The sequence below is a fragment of the Dryobates pubescens genome, chromosome 19 (assembly GCF_014839835.1).
Source record: "Dryobates pubescens isolate bDryPub1 chromosome 19, bDryPub1.pri, whole genome shotgun sequence".
NCBI lineage: Eukaryota > Metazoa > Chordata > Aves > Piciformes > Picidae > Dryobates > Dryobates pubescens.
The window spans coordinates 5,007,718-5,032,471 of record NC_071630.1 but is presented as its reverse complement, the minus strand read 5'-3'; the positions used below and the strand labels follow the sequence as shown (position 1 = coordinate 5,032,471).

At 45.5% G+C, this 24,754-nt stretch overlaps 1 protein-coding gene across 1 annotated transcript; it reads right to left on the bottom strand.

The window, feature by feature from the left end:
* Positions 1-3,377: 3,377 nt before the first annotated feature.
* On the bottom strand, positions 3,378-24,704 carry DYNC1LI2 (dynein cytoplasmic 1 light intermediate chain 2). Its single transcript, XM_054169851.1, has 13 exons — positions 24,498-24,704; positions 23,446-23,519; positions 22,808-22,924; positions 16,285-16,515; positions 11,556-11,722; positions 11,057-11,150; positions 10,079-10,214; positions 9,645-9,756; positions 9,331-9,390; positions 8,608-8,649; positions 8,063-8,180; positions 6,830-6,946; positions 3,378-4,377 (listed from the first exon to the last, which is right to left on the bottom strand). The coding sequence occupies exons 1-13, from the start codon at positions 24,590-24,592 to the stop codon at positions 4,274-4,276; spliced, it is 1,467 nt and encodes a 488-aa protein (XP_054025826.1). The 5' UTR covers positions 24,593-24,704; the 3' UTR covers positions 3,378-4,273.
* Positions 24,705-24,754: the final 50 nt, after the last annotated feature.

The window sequence follows — 24,754 nt, the reverse complement described above, 5'->3', positions numbered from 1 at the left end:
CGAGCGCTGCGCCAGGTTCCATGTGTGCAGACCGACAGATTTTTGTTTGGCCTGGCTCTGTTCTGAGCCAGCCAAACTTCCTTGGCAATCCTCACCTAGAGCAGAGGAAATGCTGGGATTTATCCTCTCCACCAAGCCACTCATTTTCATGCAGCTGGTATTAAGTCAGCTCTCTGTCACTGAAGTGGGCCCAAGGATGCCAGTTATTTTTGAGGGGGAGGGAGAAGTTGCAAGTTACTTTTGAGGATAGAGCACAACTACAGAAGCAGAGGAAACCGTGCTAGAAATATTTAAAGTATGAGAGCATTCCCTTCATAGCTGTGTTGTGCTTCTCTGCAGCTCAAAGGTGACTTGGGGAGATTGTGACAGGCTGTTGCTAAACTTGAACCATTTCAGATCCTGCCAGTTTCTCCACATTGCAAGGGATGGCTCCAAACACCCCAAGCAGCCAGTTAGCAGTTAATGACTGTAGTTGCCTACTGACAAGCCAGTTCTGGGGCAAGGAAAATAAGCCTGTGTCTAACAGCTCAGCTTCAATAACACCCCCACATTGCATGCTCACTGAGGAACCCCAATCACTTAGCTGTATCAAAGGCTAACCCAACACTTTTGCAAAAACCCCTGCCGTGGGCAGGGACACCTCCCACCAGCCAGGGTGCTCAAGGCCTCACAGTATCACAGTATAAGTAAGGTTGGAACTGACCGCGAGGATCATCGAGTCCAACCTGTCTCCACAGACCTCATGACTAGACCATGGCACCAAGTGCCACGTCCAATCCCCTCTTGAACACCTCCAGGGATGGTGACTCCACCACCTCCCTGGGCAGCACATTCCAATGACAAATTACTTGCTCAGTGAAGAACTTTCTCCTCACCTCGAGTCTAAACCTCCCCTGGTGCAGCTTGAGACTGTGTCCCCTTGTTCTGGTGCTGGTTGCCTGGGAGAAGAGACCAACTCCCTCCTGGCTACAACCACCTTTCAGGTAGTTGTAGAGGGCAATGAGGTCACCCTTGAGCCTTCTCTTCTCCAGGCTAAACAATCCCAGCTCCCTTGGCCTCTCCTCATAGGGCTTGTGCTCAAGGCCTCTCACCAGCCTTGTTGCCCTTCTCATCCAGCCTGGCCTTGAACACCTCCATTGAGGGGGCAGCCAAAAGCTCCCTAGGCAACATGTGTCAGAGTCTCACCACCTCGACTCTCCATGTGCAAGTCCAAGCTTGCTTCATTTCACTTTTCAGAGCAAAGCACTTTTCCAGGATGCTGTCATCGAGGCATAAGAACTGTACCAAACAACTTCTTTCTCACTACTATTTTTCTGCCACAGGAACAGCTCTGGAAGTGGGGCTCTGAAAAACAACAAAGCAGCACCAGCAGAAAGCAGTCTGGATTCGTGTTTATTGAAGCCAGTAATTAAAGACGTCCTCATTTTGCCAGCACTAAAAAGCAAGGTTCCACATGACTGCATACTGCACCTGGTTAAAGCCATACAACTGGACTAAGGGTTGTGTCATACATTTGCAGTCCTAATTGTTAAAAGTTGGGGAAAAAAATAAAGAACCAATCAACTTAGTATACAGGACAGTGAACTTTTCATTTACAGCATGGATATTGTTAGGTTCATGATGTACAGAGCAGTCACTTTCAATGGAGTTAAATTAAATAAAAACAGGAAATTCTGGTCAGTTTAAACAGTATTTTTAAATGCCAATAGTAAAAAAAAACAAACCCAAATAAACAAACAAAAAAAAACCCCAAACAAAAACCCAAAAAGTGCAACTTAAAAACAAGCAGCATAACCACAGCATTTTTATGGAGGGCCCAATCTTTCAAACTTTTTCTATTTGCTTCAAGTTGAGTGCTTTCATCTGTTTGTTTTCTTAGTTTAAACATGAACAGTAGATGCAGTCACTATAATGCATATAAATATAGTCATATAATAGTTTAAACAGTCTACCATACAAGTGTATCTGCAAAGGAAAATGAAGTTTCACTTGAAAATGTAAAAGGCTGTTTGCAATTTCGCCTTTGGTTCCAATGCTCGAAGACACCAGAATAACAACTGTGCAGCTCACCAAAGTTGACAGACTTTGGCAACCACAGGATGCTACATTACTTACAGCTTCCTTCCAAGAAACTAGGAGCATTCGCTTGCAGTTAGAAACAGGAAAGCTGTTTCTGTTTTGTCAGAAGCATCTTCCTGCAAAGCTGGGGAGTTACCATACATCACCAGTTTGGATCAGTTTTAGTCTATGTAACATTGTTATACAACTGGAACGTACTTAAATGGTTAAGGTTTAGCCATACTGCTAAAGAAAGTGCTTATTAGATGACCAAAAAATGCAGTTTCAGACTGAGGTTTTCGAGCTCCATCCCATTCCAATCACACACTTTTTCAGTTCTCCTGGTGGGTTTTGCATGGTTTAGGCTCCAATCTCCATTCTCAGTGTGTAATTACTTCCTCACACCAGGAAGCAGATCCACATTCCCCATCAATCAGCCAGAGTCTCAGCCTACCTGCTACCTAGAGAACTTCAGAGCATACCGTTTAGTTACCAAACAAAAAGTATAAAATAAAATAAAAGCTAGTATTAAAAAAACCTGGCACAAACCACAGTCGTGTTAATGTTTGTCAAAGAGGCAAGGAAGTACTCTTAGCTTTCTAGAGAACGTTTAGACAGACAAGAACAGCCTCTTGATGTGACACAGGGTCTGAAGTTAACCTCCAGTAGTGTGCTAGTGGTCAGTCTAGTTCTGTATATTTCAGTAACAATATAGATTAGGGAAGTTACATCCAGACATCAGGTTTAGTACAACGAGTTCATAGCAAGGAAAAGTAAACTCTGCGTAATTCCCCTTGTGGTTTTTTTCCCTTCAGCATTAAGAGCACAGAATATGCTTGGGTATTTTTCACTTCTGGTAGTGTGGACATGTAAGACAAGCATACAGTCTAGAAAATCAAAGTGCCATCTCAGTCACCAGAGCTTCGCTTCTGCACAGCCACGGTTCAGTGTGACCATGGACAGAGCAGGGGGGACAGCCACAACCAACCCTGCCAAGCGAAACGCTGCACTGAAAGAAAATCCAAACCAAGGGATGGAGTCCTGTTCGTGCTGTAGACATTCATGATTGCTAGGTTCCCTTCAGGTTGGAGTTGGCTGCACCCGCAGCAGGTGGGGCTGGGAGTGGGGCCTCGAAAGGTTTTGGTCAAAACCTCCCCAGGTGTAAGGCAGGAATCCGTCGCAGCTCAGGAGCTAGTGTTTAGTTACAAAAAGTCAGAACAAAAATACTGAGAGTGCTCTGCAGCACATTTCATTATGGGAAAAGGAGACCTCACACCCACCATTCTTCATAGGCTAGCCTCTTGGCATTACAAAAAACAAAACAAAACAAAAGGCAGAAGCTATCAGAAAACAGGAGTTAAAATTAAATACAAGTCGCCAAGCTACTGAGTGTAAAACAAAACCAAACAGTGACTGTTTGTACTACAGTGCACGAGAAGTTCAAGCACCTTCTAAAGACACATCACACACTGTGCCAGGCACTTGGATCTAAACAAGTTATAGTCTCTCCCTTTGTAAGCTACACCAGAAAGGGCATCCCACACTCTTAGACTTCTTTAAAAACTAAACCCAGATTTGTAAGAAGAATAAATTGCCCATGATGCTTAGTGTTTGGCCTGCAATTCTCCAATGGAAAGTAGTCTTTTTAAAAACAGTGATTATTTACCCACAGGATTGAACAACATTGCTCCTCTCCAGTCAGTCCAACATTCTAGTTTCTCCCTGTCCCAAACCTGTTTCCCTTTTTAGGGCTCCATTCCCTATCTAGGCTTCTTTCACCTAATTCATGCTCCGTTATACCACCACCCTTCTGAGAATATAATGCTTCTGCAAATATACAAGTAGCCAATTCCAGTAACTCTGAAAGAGGATTTCATTCCTCTTTCTTGCCTTGTGTGCATCAGTAGCAGTTAATAAGGATTCTCCATTTTGCTTCTCTGTGTTCTTCACGACAGGAAATGCAGCTGCACCTGCTCACCTCCCAAACCAAAGAATTGCCCTATATAAACTCTAAATGGTTATCTTATACAGAGGGATTTTAAATGCAAACTTCCTGAATGTGCACTTTTGGACTGGGACAAGGCAATGATGTAGTAAGCTCATTTCCCCTGCCCCAAGAAAACTGGTAGCATCTGCCATGGCAGAAGATTCCTGGTCTGATCAGATCAATGTACAGAGTTATTTGGTCATTTACACCTGCGGCCGCTGGGCGCTCTCAGGCTTCGTTCTCTGTTGGAGAGTTTGCTGTTACCAGCGAGTCTGGCTTGCGAGTCATCCTGTCCAGCTCCTCCTGCACGTTTGTCAAAACTGTCTTCTGTCCTAAAAAGAAAAGGAGAAAAGAGGTAAAGCAACCTAATGGCAATGAAATGTTTTCACCAAGTATTCCTGAAGATCACTTTTCCCTCATAGCAGGTCCAGAGAAGGACAATGAAGCTGAGGAAGGGTCTGGAGAACAGGGCTGGTGAGAAGCAGCTGAGAGAACTGGGGTCCTTCAGCCTGGAGAAGAGGAGGCTGAGGGGAGACCTCTCCACTCTCTACAGCTCCCTGAAGGGAGGCTGGAGCCAAGTGGGGGTTGGTCTCGTCTCCCTAGTACTGGGTGGCAGAACACGAGGAAATGGCCTGAAATTGTGCCAGGGGAGGGTTAGGCTGGATACCAGGAAAAATTTCTTTGCTGCAAGAGTGGTCAGAGATTGGAACAGGCTGCCCAGGGAGGTGGTGGAGTGTTCAAGAAACATGTGGCCATGGCACTTGGGGACATGATTTAGTGGCCATGGTGGTGTTGGGTTGATGGACTCAGTGATCCCAGAGGGCTTTTGCAGGCCAACCAATTGTGTGATGAACACAGGGCCTGACACAGTGCAAAGCAATGTCCATGTGTGGATTGATCCATACCAAGGTTTGATTCAGCTTTAAGAAATTAAATAGTGAATTACACTGAGCATAAAACACACCACCAACTAACATTTGGTTGGAGTCTATGGTTGAACTCAATGATATATAGTTGGACTTGATGATCTCACAGGTCTTTGCCAACCCAAACAATTCTATGATCCCAAATGAGTTCTATGATTTTAAAAGCAAACACATTTATAATTTTCTATCAGGAAAAAAAAATCAGCTACACAAATCCATAATTGATACTGATAGCAAGGAGTCTTACACCAGATTTTAACCCCTGGTTTTCCAAGATCCATGGGACACTTGCTGTAAAAATCCAATTTGATTCGCCACTCTTCTGCTTGCTGTGGTCTCATACTGAACAGCTAGGAGGAAGAGCTCTGTTGTGTCTGCAGACAGTGCTTGCCTTACCAAGGGGAGGTGAATTGCATATTCATGTCAGATCTCAGAGCACTCATTTCAAAGGCCTTCTTCAATTGGAAACAGACACACTCAAGTATTCCAGGGACCTTGCATTTTTAGATCAGACTCAAAGCTTTCACACAATTCTCTAACTGAACCGTCAGGTCAATTCTCTCTTTCTGAAGAGTCTAAACCCCACAGACAATTAATGGCTACAACTGGAACAACAGATTCCAATGCATACAAGCATTTAAGATTATATAGATATATTTTTAGACACAGAAAAAAGCAGATTATATAACCATGTACAGCTTCCTCACATAGCCAAAGAATTTAACAAGCATCTGTTTTCCAGCTCAAATGTGTGTGAAATATTAGGTGGATTTCTTCCAGGGTACATGCTGAAAACATTAAGGCAGCAAGATTTGACTCTTGGAGGGTTAAGTGTTTTCTTCTTCCAAAGTACAAAGACAAAACCAAGGTAAAAAGGTGACCTTTAATCACTGTAAAGGTTTGAGATGTAAGCTCCAGTTGTAAGCCACAGTATTCTTAAGAGTATGTATTTTTAAAACAATTTAAAAACTCACAGAACCATCACAGAATGTCTCAGGGCAGAAGTGACCTCAGAACTCAGCTACTCCAACCTCCCTGCCATGAGCAGGGACACCTCTCAACTGGACTCAGTTGCTCAAGGCCTCATCCAACCTGGCCTTTAACACCCCAAGCAGGAGGCATCCACAACCTCCCTGGGCAACTTATTTCAGAGTCTCACCACCCTTGTACTGAAGAACTTCTTCCTAAGCTCCAGTCTAACCCTGCTCTAACTCAGCTTCAAACTATTCCCCCTTGGCCTGTCTCTAGACACCCTCATGAAAAGCCCCTCTGCAGCCTTCCTGGAGGATCCCTTCAGCTACTGAAGGCAGCTCTAAAGTACCCCCCTGAGTCAGACAGCATGGGAAATGAACATGAGATTGCACCACCTGCCCATGCAGCACAGGCAGTGGCACACACAGAGAGCAAAGCCATTTGATTGGTGTTATCACAAACATCATTATTGAGACAGTAACTTCAAGCTGTCACAAGAAGTCATTCATTTGAACTTAAAACTCAAGAGATTTCAATAGTTTGACTGGAAGCTACAGTCCACACCCAGTAAATACTTCCCTCAAGCAGCACTTAAGTGTCAAGGAAGGAAGGGATTCTACAGTATAAAAAAAGAAATGCACATTTTCTGAGCATAATCAAGATCCAGATGTTATTTATATTCCAGCAGTGCCATTTCACTCAGAGAAATCAAGTTCTCTCCAGGCTTAGCAGAAGCCCTGGAGCTGTGAAGTTGCAGTAGTTTAGTTCTCAGACTGCACATTTTAGCACTGTCCTCTGTCAAGGTCTGTCACTTACTGACAAACAGCGAGACCAGTGTGGGCCCACTAAAACACTGCAAACCAGCCTGCAGCAAGAAGCCCAGTACCTGATTTCTTGGCTGTACTCTGCACTCCTCCAGCCCCAGGACTCCCAGGAGAGCCAGTCTTTTTGCTCAAGAGACTGTTAAAGAAAGTAGCCAAGACACCTTCACTTGCAGCATTATCTAAAGGAAGAACAAACAGAGAACACAGAATGGTTACTGCAGAACTGGGGCTTGCATACATTGAGAACTCTCTTGCCAACCAAGGAAATAACCATCACATGAGTTTCAAGACACTAGAACTCTGCATTCTTTCAGAGTATCCCTGCTCTCCTGAACTGGGGCAGGGGAGCATTATTTTAATCTAAGTATCTGTATGTGTTTGATTTTAATCCATGCAGAAACCAAGACACAAAGCACTAAGCATGGATATGCAATGCAAAGGTTTGTAGGAGTAGTAACTGCACAGATGTTTTAGGGCAGCCCTTCATGCCACACCAAGTTTCTCAAGGGAGGACTTGGAGATAGAGCAATGAGGCATGATCCAGGATTGGATGAGTGTTTTAACCATTGGAAGTGAGGTATGGATGGCAGCAGAGTGCACCATGAAAAACAGTACTGTCCCTATCCATCTCCTTCATGCATAGAGAGGAAAGAGGCCCCTCAGCCACAAGGAGCTCCATCTTGGTTCTGAGAGAGGACAAAGGGTGTCACTGGGGTCAGAGGGGCTGGTGGTCATAGAGGTGTTGGGTAGAACGTTGGAGTTGATATTAGAGGTCTTTCCCAACCTTAATGATTCTATCATCTCCAAGGCACTTCATACACTACAGGAAATGACATTCTAGAGAGGGTTTAGTAGAAGAGCAGGGTTTGTTATGGATTCCAGAACAAGTGATAACAGAGTACAATAGAGCATGTTGGAACTGGATGGCCTTCAGAGCTCCTTCCAACCAAACCACTCTGAGTCTATGAAGTTTAAAGCAGTCTGCATTCTACCAATCCAACTGGTGCACAATAAATGTATTTAGGCAACTTTATTTCTTTAAGTATTTGAACTCTGACTGCTCAGAGTAAGCAAAGTAGTAAGAGAAATCTACTAAAAGTCATAGAAATTACAAAAAAAATCGGGGGGGGGGGAGGGGAGAAAGGAAAAAGAAAATCAAACCTGAAGCTTTGTGGTAAATTCATTCCTGTTATTAAACCACTAGTAAATGAATTCCAAAATCTGTCTATAAAAGAAGATTTCGGTTTTTAAAGAGAAATAGCACATGATAAAACCAGTAAAAGGCTGATTCATACTTTTAATATTTGGATCTGGTTTCTTAACTGATGTTATTGGCGAGGCACTGGGTACGTTGGTGGGACCAGCTCTGCCTTGAGTTCTTGGGGATCCTGCAGGGCCTCTTGCAGGAGACTCCTTAAAAAGTCCACAGCACACAAATCAGAGCAGAACTTACATGGATCAGTTGTATAAAACAGACAGAACACGACATGCAAATTCTTAAACCTTTATATCAGCACTGTAGTGGAAGCACACTGGGGACAAACCAAAGCAAGCACCACCAGGTGTTTTGGGCAGGTGCCTCTAAGGATGAATTGCTGCAGGAAGTTTTAGTTCAGTACTCATCAGATATTTCTGTTTTCATGGTCAATTAGAATAAAGTAATTTTTAAGCAATGTTTTAAAATATTGCCACTTAAAACACAAATAGTAACAAATGGCTTTCTGCATTGTGGGGAGATGATGTGGTTTACATTTACAAAACAACCCTCTATAGGTTAGAACCATTCCCTCTTCCCTAGAAAGAGCCAAGACACATCCTCTTTTCTCTTGGATATACTTACTGATGCTCTTGTAGGCGTTGCTGGCTGTTTGGCAAGGAATGACTGCAAAAATCCAACATATGAAGAGGATTAAATACACTTCAGAAAAGAAACACAGAATACAGTGAAGCTGACAACCATGATAAGATGAGAGGCAAAGTTTTGAAATGAGAGAAGAGCAGACTTAGACTGGATGTGAGGGACAGGTCTCACCACCCTCATACTGAAGAGTTTCTTCCAAAGGTCCAGTCTAACTCTGCTCTCCCTCAGCTTCAAACCATTCCCCCTTGGCCTGTCTCTGAACACCCTCATGAAAAGTCCCTCTGCAGCCTTTCTGCAGGATTCCTTCAGCTATTGGAAGGCAGCTCTAAGGTCCCCCCCAGAGTCTTCTCTTCTCTGGGCTGAACACCCTGAGCTTCCTCAGCCTGCCCTCACAGCAGAGGTGCTCCAGCCCTTGGATCATCTTTGTGACCTCCTCTGGACCCACTCCAACAGCTCTGTGTCCTTCTTATGCTGGAGACACCAGAACTGGAGACAGCATTGAACTTGTCAAGGAAAGTGGCCAGATCTTCTACTTGTATTGGTTAAAATCAAGAAAAGAGTCTTATTTCATAATTACACCTGACTTTGCAAAGCTGCAAAGTGGCCATCCAGTGATTTAAATGAAAAACTCAAGGCAGTAACCATGAAGAGCTTGAAGTGAAATCTTATCTATCAATCTTCTTTTTAGTCTCCCATTCTTACCTGCTGCTTCATAAGAAATACTTGTTCATCTTCTGCTGCCAGTTCTTTATCATGGACTAACTGTTGAACAAAACAGTTTGTTATTAGAAGCAAAAACACTGTTTATGTTTTGGAGATCAAAAGAGAGGCAAATCTTTAATACCATTCTCAAGTTTGCTTTTTTGGTTGTTCTTTCCAAAAATCCCCCCTCCCTTCACACTTAGAGTAACATCCAAGAAGGTGTCATTAAAGGACTACTCTAAGGGCACTGATGCCAGCCTGTGGGCACTCTACTCTAGAGATGAACACTTGTTAAGTAGTTTGCTCCTTCTTACCTTTCTTACAGGAGGTTTTACAATGAAGTCTTCATAGGGATCATCTGGTTTCACTGTTGTGAAGTTTTCATGTAAAATGGCAATTTTCTTTTCATTGTCCCAACCAGCAGGTCTAGAAAAAGAAGGGAAACTTTGCCTTTTCAATCACAAAACCCACTTTCTACAGAGACCATTTCTGTACTGCCCTCTACCTGAATCAGGCAATTTTATTACAGGCCAGACCTAATTCTCAGCTAAAATCCAAAGCTCCTAAGAAGCTGGATTTTGAGTCAAGCAACCCAGGTAACATGCACTGGGTTCTTCAGTTTTTCAATACAGGCTTTCAGAAAACTCAGAGTAAGCTTTTGAACAACAGAAATCAACTCCAATTGTTTTTAGATGTTACATGAAGTGCTTAATAGAAACCAATCTGAAAGCTTCTCCAATTAACTTACATAAAAACTGCATCCTTCTCTACCACTAAGGCAGGGGTGGTAAACTGAAAACCGTATGTTTTATGTACAATGTACTTATACAGCAGGTCAAGGTTCTTCTCCTCCTTAACTGATGTATAAATCAAGGCAGCCCCATCTGATTCTTTCTTTAAGGAAAATGATGTCAGAGAGCATTTTTCAGTTAGAGTAAGAATTTCACAACAGGAGTTAATGGGCACAGATCTACTGGACCCAACTTGGAGAAGCAGTTTGAAGCAAAAGCTACAGACTTGTGGTATTAAGGGAGAGGAAGGGAATTTAACAGCTCTTTGACATACACAGAAGGCATCCACCCTCCCAAGCACTTAACTTGGAAAAAGTCAAAATCCTGAGACAGCCAAGATCTCAGGTTTACATGGAAATTGCCAGTTGTGAAGTGAAATCCAAGAAAACCCACCTGAAAAAATGCAAACCAAATTTTTAATAAAGGAACTAAAGCTCCCAAGCCCACACACAGCCTTAAAACTCTGAAGTTTTCTACATCTCTCAACATTTTCACAGTCACAAAATGGTTTGGCTTGGAAGGGACCTTAAAGCTTGTCTAGTTCCAAAGTCCCTGCCATGGCCAGGGACAGCTTCCATTACCCCAGGTGGCTCAAGGTCTCATCCAACCTGGCCTTGAACACCTCCAGGGAGGAGGCATCCACAGCCTCCCCAGGCAACCTGTTCCAGTGCCTCACCACCTTCACTAGAAAGGATTTCTTACTAATCTCCAATCTCAATCTCCCCTCCTCAAGCTTCAATCCATTCCCTCTGGTCCCATCACAACAAGCCCTTGTAAAAAGTCTCTTCAAGCAAGAAATGCTGCACAGTCAATAATGAAATACCAATCAGTCTCCAAGTGCAATTTCTCAGATGAACTCTTGTGTGCAACTCCACACCCAACTGGCTTTTCTGCTTGCAGATGCCAGCAGAGCCTCTCAGCACAGCAAAGGATACACTGTAAGCAGAACCTGCGGATGTGTGACTGGATGAAGTCAAAGTGCTCTTCTCTGTAATCGTGCTCCTTCTCTAGCACACTCACTGCATCACACTGGAGGAGAGGGAGAGAAAAACCAGAACCCCCCAGGAATTCAATCCCAGCACATCTTTAAATGCCTTCCTCAGTATTAGACATTGCACTTACAGCTTCACAGACTGCATTGGGTTGGAAGGGACCCTCAAAGGTCATCATGTCCAACCCCCTGCAGTCAGCAGGGACACCTCCAACTGGCTGCTCAAGGCCACATCAAGGCTTCAGTTTTAAAACGCCACCAATAAGTGAAAAGATAAAGTAATTAACATATAACTGATAAAGTTATCACCCTCCTAAAATATTAAAAACTGATCTTGATGGCAGAAGTGATACTTTTGAAATAAAGCCCTCTACTATTAATTAATTTTGAAGTAATTAAACTATTTAAGTTTTTCCACAGCAGCAAACAGAGCAGAAACTCACCTTTGTACAAACTACCAGCACAGGAATACCAAGGTTGTGAGTCAGCACATTTTCTCCAAGGGGCAAGGAAACATGTTCATCTTCTTGGCCAGAAGAAGGGCCTCTCCTCTGTGGTGATCCTTGGTAGCCCTCTTCAGGTTCTACATACTCTTGAAACTCCTTTATAACTTTTAAGAGAGAGATCCTCTTAAGGTACTACAAAGGAACTAATTATCCTTTATAAACCATAATTAACCTGTGACTAACTAGAAAGGGTGTTTTCCCTTTCATACTGAGGCCCAACATGACTAAGCAGAAATCTCAAGGGTTTCCTGAGGCACTGCATGAGAACAGAATGCAAGCTTAAGCCTTGCTGCCCCTTCAAACACAACAGTCCTCCTCCAGCAAGGTCAATCAAGTGTACTTTGGAGCTATTACAAATAATCCACAGGAGCTGCAGGAGCTGCAATGTGCACAAGCACTCATTCCTCAGCTCCATGCATCTCATTTTAGGGGTGCTGATGACAGAAAATGTCCAGGTGGTTTAGCAACACGGCCTGTGCTCAGTGCAAGCTGTACCCAGCTCTGCAAGAAAGCATGGTGACAACATGCATGGACACAGAAGAACCCAAGCTGAAGCTTATAAACCACTACTCAGTTGAAGTTTCTGTTACTCCACATTTCTCTTGCAGGAGTCCAGTGCTAGACATACAAAAAATGCACTCCCTCAAGCAGTTCCCTGTCCTTCCCAAGGCCCAGGGCTCTTCACATGCCAGCCTCACCTGAAGCCTCCTCCTTGCTCAGCCATGAGAAGCCCTAAGGAAAAAGGCAAGCAAAGCTCCCTGATTTGGTACCATGAAGGCATCATTATTTCAGAGCCAGTGGGGGCAGGCTGACTGCAGAAGCAGCAAGGGAAGCCCTTTGGAAAAGCTCCCCATCTCCAGCAGAGCCACAAAGGGAGTGTTGTTCAGTAGCCCCATCCATGTGGAGGGAAGGAACTGAATTGTACTGCAGGCCACTTGATACTTCTGAGGTTTAGGAAGTGGTGAAACCTCAGGGAAGTTTCTGATAGGAATCTTGCAGAAAGCAGTCACTCCAGCTTTTGAAAACAGGAACCTTCCTGCAAAAGCATGGGCATGTGGCAGGGAGAACAAAGCAGCAAAGCCCACTCCTGCTCAGTGCTGCACAATCTCCCAACTGTCATCTGAAACAGAAAATTGTGTGATCCTTGTACAAAACAAGAGAGCTCTAGTTCAGGGAAAAGCTTTTAAAAGCCACATCAAATACAGGCCATGAGAATTCCAACCACCAATTCAATATCCCAAGAGCCAAGGGAGACTAAATAATAATAAATAAATAAATGGAATGCCTTTGCTTAGGGAGGCAGTGCCTTCTGCTGGAGAAGAAACCTCAGTGCTGTCAGAGGTGCCTCTCCCTAGCACTGCTCCTCATCCAGCTGCTGGAAATCAACATTCCATTGCACATTCTGCACACTAAGTATGTTTGATGACTGTCCTGCACAAAGCAAATTTCATTCCTGGGCATTTAACTAGGAAAGGGTTTTTTAAAGTACCTTTTCTCAGCAGGTAATGACATGCCAGAACAATCTCTCCTCTGCTACCCTGTGCTGATTTAGCTACCAAGCATCTTGTGGCTCACTAAGGTAAAAAGTCTTTTCTGCAGCCTTTTGCATTTAACACAGCAAACAAATGCAAGGTTGCACTGAACTGGTTGATCTCATCTTGCTGCTTGTTGAGACAAGCTACTGGAAGCCAACTACAACAACAACAGATGTATCATTCACCTCAGAGGAGCAACTGCCTCCAAGCACCACCAAGAAAGCCATCTGTAATTATTCTTAGGCCTGATTGTCCTGGTGAGGATACAACCCTCAGCCATGGAGTACTGATTAACTGCAGTGTGGAAGTGACAGCCAAACGCTGCAGCTTCCTTAACTGGATGATGTCCCATCATAAAAAGCACATGGAGCTGTGGGAGCAAGTCCAGAGGAGGGCCATAAAAATGGTCCAAGGGCTGGAGCACCTCTGCTATGAGGACAGGCTGAGGGAGATGGGTTCAGCGTGGAGAGGAGAAAACTCTGGGGGACCTTAGAGCTACCTTCCAGTACCTGAAGGGACCCTACAAGAAGGCTGCAGAGGGACTTTTCCTGAGGTTGTCTAGAGACAGGGCAAGAGGGAATGGTTTTGAGCTGAGGGAGAGCAGGGTTAGACTGGAGCTTAGGAAGTTCTTCAGTATGAGGGTGGTGATACTCTGGAATAGGCTGCCCAGAGAGGTTGGGGGTGCCTCCTCCCTGGAAGTGTTCAAGCACAGGTTGGATGAGGCCTGGAGCAGCTGAGACTTGTTGAGAGGTATCCCTGCCCATGGCAGGAGGTTGGAGCAGATGAGTTCTTAAGGTCCTTGAACACCACCAGTGAGGTAGCATCCATACAACCTCTTTCATCTTTCAGCTTAAGTTTTTCAGCTGTATATGGGGGCAGGGAGCAGAGAATTTGAACCTAACTGAGCTTGAGTGGGACACTACTTAATTTTCAGAGCAGTATGCTATTGCCCTTCAGTTCTTCAGCTTCAGATGCTCCAGAGCATATTAATGCTTTAGCCATTTTACCAGTACACTTCCTTCCTGCATTTCTTGCTCCTTGACAAGTCTTCTCTGCTTTGCTATCATAAACAGGGAGGCAAAGTTTAGATCTTCCCTGAAATAATTATTCCAATATGTGTTTTTCAAACAGCTATTCCTCCTAATTGAGACTGGATTAAATTAGAGTATTTGCACTGACATTAATCATCTCAATTCTCACTAGCCAAGCTTTTAGCTTCAGAGCAGCTCAGTGACAGGAGTGAGTGCAAACAATGCTCTGGGTATACTCTGAATGATTCCATTTCTTTCAAGGCAGCCTGCTGCTTCCATGTGTGTGTCCTGCCTCCTGTTCTGGAAGCTCTTGAAGGCCAAAGGGAAGCTTCTCACAGACCAGATGGAGCCTAACCTAGTCCACCCAGTAAAGCCAAGAGCTGCTATCTCAAACAGCAAACACAAGACAAAGGGCTGGGTGAAGAAAGGCCATGAAAACCTTGAAAGCAAAGACAAGCAGTCCAAAGTTCAATGCCATTGAGAATGGTGAGCTAAGAAATGGATTGCTGCAAACTGGCAATAAGATCTTAGCAATGGAGAAGGAACAAGCTAGCAGCACTTTAAATGGATGCTAATGGGACAAGAATAGAGAATGTTTCTCCTGGGTCAACAAGAGCTATGGGTCAGTGGTAGCACATGGAATGGCTGGGGAAGGCCCCATGGAGTCAGCTTGGCCCATGTCTAGAAGCAACCACCAGGGAATGTGGTTCTACAAGCTGGAGTCAAGGACTGTGCTCATCCATGTGGTGTTATGCTGCAGTGGGGCTTGGCTGGAGTGCACTCAGCACATCCCTTCACTCTGCACCCTGCTGCAATGCCTGACTGCATGCTTTACAAATCTGCTGTATTGGCCCAGTTCTGCCAGGGCTGGGCTCTTGCCACACAGTGATTTTCCATTCCCTACCTCAGGAAGCACAGGCAGCAGGAGTTTAGGAAGGAAAACTTGGCTGGTGTATCTTTATTGATGGAGGGTCACAAGGGGGCAATGAAGCTGGTGAAGGGTGTGGAGAACTGATCTGGTGAGGAAGTTTGAAGGTCCCTGTTTCACCTGCAGGCTGATACTGGACCAAAGCTCAGCACTCAGCCATAGGATGGCAGCAGAGTCACAGGCTCAGAACTGTTTGGGTTGGAAAAGCCCTCTGAGATCTAGTCCAACCATCAACCTGTGCAGGTCAGCTGAAAAGGGATGCATGCTGCTGAGGTCTTGGCCACTGAAGGAATTTATTTTTGAATCATTCAGTATCATAGAATCACAGAATGGTTTAGGCTGGAAGGGACCTCCAAAGGTCACCCAGTCCCACCCCACTGCAGACAGCAGGGACATCCTCCACTAGATCAGGCTGCTCAGAGCCTGGCCTTGAGTATCTCCAGGAATGGGACCTCAACCACCTCCTTGGGCAACCTGATGCAGTTTTCTGCCACCCTCATGATAAAGAAAACAGGAAAAACTTGTAAGAAATATGCAAAACTATTTTAGGAAAGAAGCTGCAGGAAACACTACTGCAGGGATTGCTGCTTGCCAGTGCCAGGTCCTTTCTGGCCAGAGATGCCAGGAAGGAAAGTCAATGTATACAACATTCCTGAAGTCACAGGGCAGAAATGGCTGTAGTGAGAGACCAGGAGATGAAGCAGGATCACAGCCTGAGCCTCATGAAATGCAAGGGCAAAGAGACCTGCTGGAAAACAAACACAGTGTGGGAATGGGAGCTGGAAAGCAGGCAGCTCACTTGGGTACTGGATTTTGTCACTGTTTCTCAGTATGTGGTCCTGTATGGAGGGATTTCTTTTTACAGTTGGCCTTTTGAAAAATCAAATGATTACAATCTTATTATGACAAGGGATTTACATCATGAATTCACCTGCTGTTTTCTTAGCACAGCAAAACTGGAGGAGTTGTTTTAAATCCTAATAGTCTACTTGAAATAGATCCCAAAGAATTCTTAGCCAACCCATTCTTAAAACACTCATCTAATCTAAAAGTTGCAAGAGCCAGCAAAACCAAACAGAAACAAATAAAACCCCAAAACAAACAGAAAAACCCAACACAAAACCAACCAAACCCAAGAAGGCACAAATATGGATGGATGGACAAAGACTTACACTTCTGCTCCATATCTCTCATCTCTTCTGGAGGAATTTTCATCTTATCAATATGTTCTTGCAAGACACTGGCCCATTTCTGTAAAGACTCCATAACAGTCCAAGGTCTAGACATATCTGCAACAAAGACTACAATGGTGTCTTGCAGGGACTCTGCAGAGACTGCAAACTTCAACAGCCCTTTGTGGTACAAGTCTCCATCCAGGATCCAAACGTTACAGCGAGTGTGATCTGAAAGGAAAAGGTCCAGTTGTAACTCAACAAATGGCAACTCTTTGCTGGTCTAGGAGTAAAGAGATGAGTAGAGTGCTGTTAAATGGAAGACCACAGCCCAGCTACCAGCAGCCCCTGAGTGCTTCTTTTGACATGTAAATGCCTACATCCCTTGGCAGAGCTTCCATTTAGCAGCATTTTCTCTTGGTTCCACACCTTTTCATTTAAGAAATACTTTCTGTTCTTTGGCTTTACTACAGGCAGATGAAACAACAGGGGTTAGATACTGCACAACATTCCTGACCTCTGAAACATGTCTATTCCAAGTCAAGCCAGAATCCATCTGCCATAGGTAACTCCAAGTTCAAAAGGGGGGTGGTTGCAGCTGAGTCCAGCAGGGAAGCATTAGGTGTTCCTCGGACATGTAAGCTGGTTTAACACAATAAAGACATCTCACAACAGAAATAAGCTGCAAACAAGACACAAGCAGTAAGAAGCTTATGTTTCTAGCACAGGAGTAGAAGGATAAACTTACAACCTACCCAACTTTAAAGCTGTGCCAGTTGCTCATGATTCACACTGACTGAACACACTGGCCTCTACTTGCAGGCTCCTTACAGACCAAGCACTGAAAATGATTGGGTATTTTAGTTCTAGTGTTTCTCTCACCCAGTGTTTTGCCAGTGACTGGACACTTTTTGTTGAAATGCAAGGTGGGGCTGTGTGGGAAAAGCCAGCTGGAATAGACAGCTGGCATGAGAAGTTTTACCCCACACTTGAACTTTGGCAAGAACAGAAGCAACTGAGAGTGGAGCATCACCCAGGAATGACAGCTCAGGTACTCTGAGCAACCAATTCTGTTCACATTTAGAAAAGAAGAAAAAAGTAAAAGAAAACTACATTAACCTCAGAAATTCCTCCTGAAAGAAACAACTCCACTTGTTGCTATCTTCTAGACTCTTCCTAGTACATCTTCCAAAGTATTCCCTATTCCACTGCAGCTGTCCAGAGGGAACAGAGGGTCTCCAGAGGTAGTGCACACAAGATACATGAATTCTGAAATGCATGGATCAGCAAACCAGTCACTGCAGAGCTTGGATTTCCAAAACACCTACTGAGCTTCACAATTACTCTGCCTCACTGTATTTCCTTGCCTTGTACTCCCAATCTTTCAACTTCACAAAATGAATCCAGTTACTGTGGATATCATCATTCAGTCTAGGAAAGAATCATCAGGATGAAAAACACTAGCTCTGGAAAAAGGGCGAGAACTTGACTGAGGATGCTGGAAGGAGAAAAGAATACAGACATATACAAACTACCCTTCTTATCAGGCTTTGGCTAGAATGACTGAATGAAACATCCAGCAGTGAATGAAAATCCTGCCAGCTTTCCGTGAGTTAGAGGCCATCAACAGACACTAACTGTGGCTATGCACAACTCTCTCCTGGAAGCACACACTTAACTACCTATTGAAGTTACAGTCCTCAGCAGCAATCCCATAGACTGCCCTGCTTTGAGTGCTCTGATCACAGAGAAGACTCTCACCTTAGCAAGGAACAAAAACTCTTCAGGTACTGGAAGGCAGCTCTAAGGTCCTCCTGGAGTCTTCTCCAAGCTGAACAACCCCAGCTTCCTCAGCCTGGCCTCACAGCAGAGGTGCTCCTGCCTCATTTTTGTGGCCTCCTCTGAACACATTCCAACAGCTCTGGGTCCTTCTTAAGCTGGGGTCACCAGAACTGGACACAGGATTCAAGGTGGGGACTCAGTAGAGCAGAGTCAAGGGGCAGAATCCCCCCTCTTGCCCTGCTGCCCACACTCCTCTTGATGCAGCATGGCTTGTGATTTACCTTTGCTATTAATATAAAAGTCACTTCAAAATACAGTACCAGCTGTTGACAATTTGGCAAGGACTGGATGGCAAATTCACCTTTGTCAGCACCACATCAAGCCCCTCATTAGTCATATGATGAGAATATTAACTGGGCCCTTCATGGTGGCTATGACATGAGACACCAAAACAGAGCAAACAGTTAACAGATCCTGTTGGAACAGTAGCTGCTACTTATTCAAGACTATTAAAAGAGCTGCTAACACTTCCAAATGCTGTCAGTAGTACCTTATCCCTTTAGCCACCAGAAAGACTTTCCAGCCTGGGTGGCTTTCACTGCACATGGTTGCTTCTGTGAACTGCAACTACAGCTCCTGCATTTATTCAAAAGGTCTCAGAGGTTATTACATACTCCCTGTCCAAGATCTGAAGAGAAGCAAAACAGGGGGAAATAATTTAAGAGAACTACTTTAAAGCTGTTGACAAAAAAGGCAATTTTCCCATTAGAAACCAGCAGAGCAGCAGCACTTGGTTCAATCTGGACCAACCAGTTCAACTGGAGTATGTAGATGATATGGCTGAGGCCAGTGCAAACCACAGGCAAAAAAAGCAAGGCTGCTTGATTTTGTTACAAGCAAGAATACAGCAACAGAATGGTTCTGCATCACCGGCACGTTTGGCACAGCCCAGACAACTGCACTGCATCTGTCACGTGAGGCAGCTCAGCTGAAAGTTGTTTGAGGTGTTTGGAACACCCAGCTAACCCACACAGCATTGCTACAAAGCCACTCCATGCTGTTTGCCTCACTGTCTTGCTGTACTGGCACTCTGCCCCATCCCTGCAAGAGACTCTGAAAGCTGCTCTAGAAATGCCATGGAATCCTAGAACGGTTTGGGTTGGAAGAGACCTTAAAGATCATCCAGTTCCAACTCCCAGCAATGGGCAGGGACACCTCCCACCTGCCCAGGTTGCTCAAGGCCTCACCCAACCTGACCTTGAACACCTCCAGGGAGGAGGCATCCACAGCCTCCCTGGGCAGCCTGCTCCAGTGTCTCACTACCCACACTGTACGAATTTTTCCCTCATCTTCAGTCTAAATCTCCCCTCTTCCATCTTAAAGCCACTGACTTCACCCTAGGACAGTATCTCCTTTAAGAAAATTAAAGCCTCCCCGCTGCCTCCTAAAAATTGATATCTCAGCTCTCAAGAGCAGACTGACCAGCACAGACACAGAAAACCTGCTCATCACAGAAATGAAAAATTAACACTGGCCACACTCCCTCAGAAATTCCACTGAGAGAGGACTCTTAGAGCTTCAGGCCATTTAATATTCCCAGTTAACTTCACATTGGTGCTTCAAGTGCTTTCCTCCAGCTGAACCAAGGTGTCATGTGTGCAGGAGCCATTTGCTCCAAGGATATTGCTCCTGGGGCTAATAAGCTAAGAGAATTCTCTCTCTCAGGATTGCTTCTCAGGTGTCCCCAAATCTCTTCTTGAACAAATGCCTGAGCCTAGGCTGAAATTGGGACAGCACCCTAGGAAGGACAGTTTTCAGGTAGAGATTCAGGATGTACTTCTTGTAGATCTAGGGACTAAAGCTCTGCAGGTTCCAGTGAACAGCTAACATCCAGCAGAACTGAAACAGCCAATGACCATCACAGTGCTGATGTGCACCTTGCCATCCAAGCCAGCTGTCAGCCACTGCTAGGAAACCGAGTGAAAACCAAAACGCTAGGTGGCCATCTGTATTAGCCACGTGGGGTCCTCCAAAACAAGAGGTGCTTCTGTGCATTTGTTTAATCTCCCTACAAAAGCCCTAAACAGCTTTCTCACTGATCTATTCCTCAGGGAAAGACAAAAGGAACTGTAAGCTCAGAGAGGCACCCAGCAAGCCAGAGCAACTCTACCTCACAGGTAGGAGGAGTCAAATGCAAGTATCCCATAATGAGGAAGGAGGAGGGGGTGTGGAATGACGGAATGGGATAAGAAGTAACAAAAGCTTCTCCTTACCATTTCCAGAGGGAGGCAGACAATGACTCAGCACTATGACCAAAATATTTCTCCTGAACAGAATAAACTCTTTTGAAATGATGAAGAAAATGACAAAGACAGCAAAGAAATCTTTTGACACCTGGGAAAGAAGCTGAAAAGATCTTTTCACTCCACCACAGAGGTTCAGTTACCAGTGTTGATTTGACACTGCTGGAAATCCTTCTGGTTTGTTGGTCATAAATAGGTTGGGCTACAACAAAAAGCAGATACCCTCAAAGAGGAGTAAGTGCTGGTAAGCTCCTGAATGCCTCTCTTGAGTTTCTTTATGGCTTGCATGTCAATCACAAAGGCTTTGTTCCCAAATTACAGCTCTGAGCACACACACATAGCAAGCGCACAAAGAGCTTAAAGAAACAAACCCAAACCTGTCCTAGAGAGGGAGGAGTGTTATCTTTGCCTGCTGGGAGGTCCTGACCCACTTTGCTATTTATTTTGCTTGCTGATGACACTAATGAGACAGAAAGGAAGAAGGCATGTATTATTAGATCCTAACACATCCATTAATGGGATACATGAAGACCTGAATTCTCCATCTGAGTCTGGAAGTCAAAAAGGCCCTTTTTTGCCTCCCAGTGCTGCCTGAGTTCTTACAAAGAGCTTCTCCTAACCCACCTCAAATACTTAGCACTTCCAGCCACTCAGATATAGCCCTAAACTATTTTCAAAGCAGGTACATAGTTGAGGTTTGATGGAGAGCACCAGGAAAAACAGCACGCCTGCTACATCCTGTGATGCTGCAAGAAGCTCGATGTCACAGGTCAACTTCACACTGCTAATTGTAGGATCTCCCCCTCCTACAGCATCTATGCAGTACTAAAGATGGTGCATGGTGAGAAAGCACCTACACCCAGAACCTCAGGAGGCCAAGAATGGCTCAGCACTGAAAACTACAGCACAAAAGACTTCTAGGAGCTTCAAGATTAGGTGGCCACTGAAGGCACAGGCAATGTCCTCATCCTTTCACTGTGCCTAACTTAGTATCCAAAGACAGTTTAGTATCCTGTGAGCACAAGAGCAATCTCCATAACAACCAGACACATATGGTACTTCATCACTTGTGCAAGCCTTCAGTACATTTCCAATTCCAAGACACCATTACAGGCTCTTCCTAGTTCATTCCTTTTCAGGAACATGGATGAGCCACCGTGACTGCTCCCCTCTTCTGAACTGAAAACTCAGGAGAAACTCATGGATACAAAGGCTGTCAGTCTCCACTTCTGAAGATGACAACTAACAGAGATTCAGCAGTTTGCCCATAATGAGACAAGCAGAGGCAGATTTAGAAGCAAGGATAAACTCATTCCCCATCTCTTCCTGTCCCTAATCTTCCTAAAAATAGGAGTACTCTGATCATTAAACCTGCTTTTAGAAGGTCTCTTGACATCATCCCCCTCCCATACAGCAGAGATAAGCAATCATCAACCATCACAGAATGTTAAGGGTTGAAAGAGACCTCCAAAGATCATCCAGTCCAATACCCCTCCCAGAGCAGGATCACCTAGAGCAGGTCACACAGGAACACATCCAGGTGGGTTTGGAATGTCTTCAGAGAAGGAGGCTCCACAACCTCTCTGGGCAGCCTACTCCAGGGCTCCAGCACACTCTCAGTGACAAAGCTTTCCCTTCTGTTCCCCTGGCACCTCCTCTGCTCTAGCTTGCCCTCACTGCCCCTTGTCCTGTCATTGGACATCCCTGAGCAGAGCCTGGCTCTGTCCTCCCCACACTGCCCTGCACATCTTTATCAACAGCAATGAGGTCATCCCCCAGGCTCCTCTGCTCCAAGCTCAAGAGCCCCAGCTCCCTCAGCCTGTCCTCATACAGAGCATGTTCCACTGCCTTCAGCATCTTTGTGGCTCTGTGATGGACTTTCAAGCGATTCCCTGAAGTCCTTCTTGAACTGAAGGGCCCAGAACTGGATACAAAGATCTAGACAGAGACACACTCTGATTTGAGAAGATGAAGTACTAATTCTGACTTTCAAGTCCTGTTCTTTACTCGCTCCACTCTAACAAAACATCTCACTTATAGTCAAAATTCTGCACACAATCCCCACAGGAAAAACTCCAAACCCCTGTCCTAGCAATCCATAGTGAGAATTGAACGACTTCCTACAGCCACCAAGCAGTCACACCAAATGACAGTCTATCTGCTGGAAGTCAACATCAGCAAACACATCTGCCCTAGAAGTCAATGGATCCTGAAAGCTGCAAGGCCTCCTTGTCCCTCACACAGAGGTCAAACTGTAAGAAGGGCAAGAGGGAAAACACACTGGGAAATGCATTTTGCTTTTGAGAAACCGATACAGCTTCTAAAATGCACAGAACAATGCTGAGACCAGCTGTCTGGGTGTAACCCAAGACAGATGCTTCAAAAAGCACAGCAGCTACTTCATTGCAGCAAAGAGATGCCACATAAAATAAACTTACCATCTCTGTCCTCATCGTGGATATTTAGATACAAGTATTCCAGCCCTCTGCCTTTCTTGCCATGTTCTGCTCCCTGTATTTTAGCCATAAGAGTGGTTTTACCTGAACCGTCATCACCTGCCAGCAAGTTTTTACAAGGGGGGAAAAAAAAAGACACTGTCAGAATTGATGTTCAACATGCTCTGAAGTAACTTTTCACAGGGGAAAAAAAAAAAAGAAAAGAAAAAGAAGACGCCTTCAGAATTAATTTTGGCCATGCTTTGAAAAATCTTTTCTACAAAGTTAAGCAATCAGAAGTATCCTTACGTGTCTTTGGACCACACTGATTTGTTGTTTTAAGTACTCCAGATAAATCATAGAATTGTTTCAGTTGGAAAAGACTTCCAAGATCATCAAGTCCAACACCGTGCACCATGACAATAAGAATGGAACATTTAATTATTCTCTATTAGATTCCATTTGTTTAAACACCTGTTATAAATCTTAAAGTGTCAACCAAAACCAAGGTAAATCTATCAGCCTGGAGAGAGCAACACCATAGATATTACACAACCTAACTGAAACAAACTGATGTGTCAGGGTGTCCACAGCTCTGTTTTAAACAAAAAACCACCCAGCTGCTTGCATATCTTACTTACCAAAAACAAGAATATTCTTGCCTGATGGCAGTTTAGATCTCGATCGAGTGGAAACTTCGCTCAGTATGGAGGACCTGGAAGGACAGCACAGCTCTGTCAGGCTGACAGGCGCCGATCTGCGCACACCCAGCCCAGGCACTGCCCATCTGACAGCTCTGATGAGCTCAGCAGGGCTGCGCGGGCCAATCCACTGACACTCCTTCTATTTACAAACTGGAGGCGATGCTGCCGTGAAACCACAAAACTGTTTGGGTTGGAAAAGGCCTCTAAGATCATCGAGTCCAATACTCAACCCAAGACCCCGAGTGCCATGTCAACACATTTCTTGAACACCTCTGAGGATGGTGACTCCACCACCTCCGTGGGCAGCCCGTTCCACTCCTGCAGGAATGAAACTGTTTTCTGATACCTAATCTAAACCTCCCCTGGCACAAGGCCACCTTTTTGAGAAGAGCTTTTCCAATTTCTAAGCCATGCTGTAACGTTTGTTTTTCCTTCCTTACAAGAGGTCCCATTACTGCAAAGCATCACTTTCCAAACGACAGCTAACTCTTCCCACAATCCATTACTGCCTGTCATACGTAATTTCTTCTGCCATTATGGGTATTTTTAAAAGCGTGACTCGGAACTAAGGGACGGGGAAGGCAGCCTCCTGAAGCCCGTCCTGCAGAGCTCCGCACGCCTGCTGCCCCTCGCCCCGGCAGTGATGCTGGCCGTGCTCCGATGGGTGCGGGGCTCCTCTCATGCACCCCACAAACCCCTTCCGAGCCGGCCGGGGCAGCATTGCTCACCGGCCCCGGCACGACGGCCGCCGGGTGGGCCTGCCCCTGCCCCCGCCCGCCGCTCCTGTCAGCGGGGCCTGCCGCCGCCCCTGCCCGGCACGGCCCGACAGAGGCGGGGGGTCACACCCACCCCTGGGAGGGCTGAGGCCGCTTGTCGGAGCAAGGAGACCTCGCCGCGACAGCCACGGGACGCCAGAGAGCAGCCGCTTGTCCCCGCCGCCGGAGTGTCGCAGCCCGGGAGCCGCCCCCCTCGACCTCCCTGCCGCTCACCAGAGGTTCTGCCCCTCCTCCTCCTCGCTGGGGAGCTCGGTGCCGCCGGGCCCGTCCGGCCCCAGCAGCTTCTTCTCCACCAGCACCGGCGCCATCTTGCCAACTGGAGCCACAAAGAGTGACCTCACCCGGGCCCGACGAGGACCCCCGCTCCGCCCTCTCCTGGCCCGCCTGTGCGGGCGCCCCGCGCCGCCGGCCCCGGCGCCGCCGGCCCCGCTGCCGCCCGCCGCCGGCCACCGCCCTGCCGGCCGCTCCGC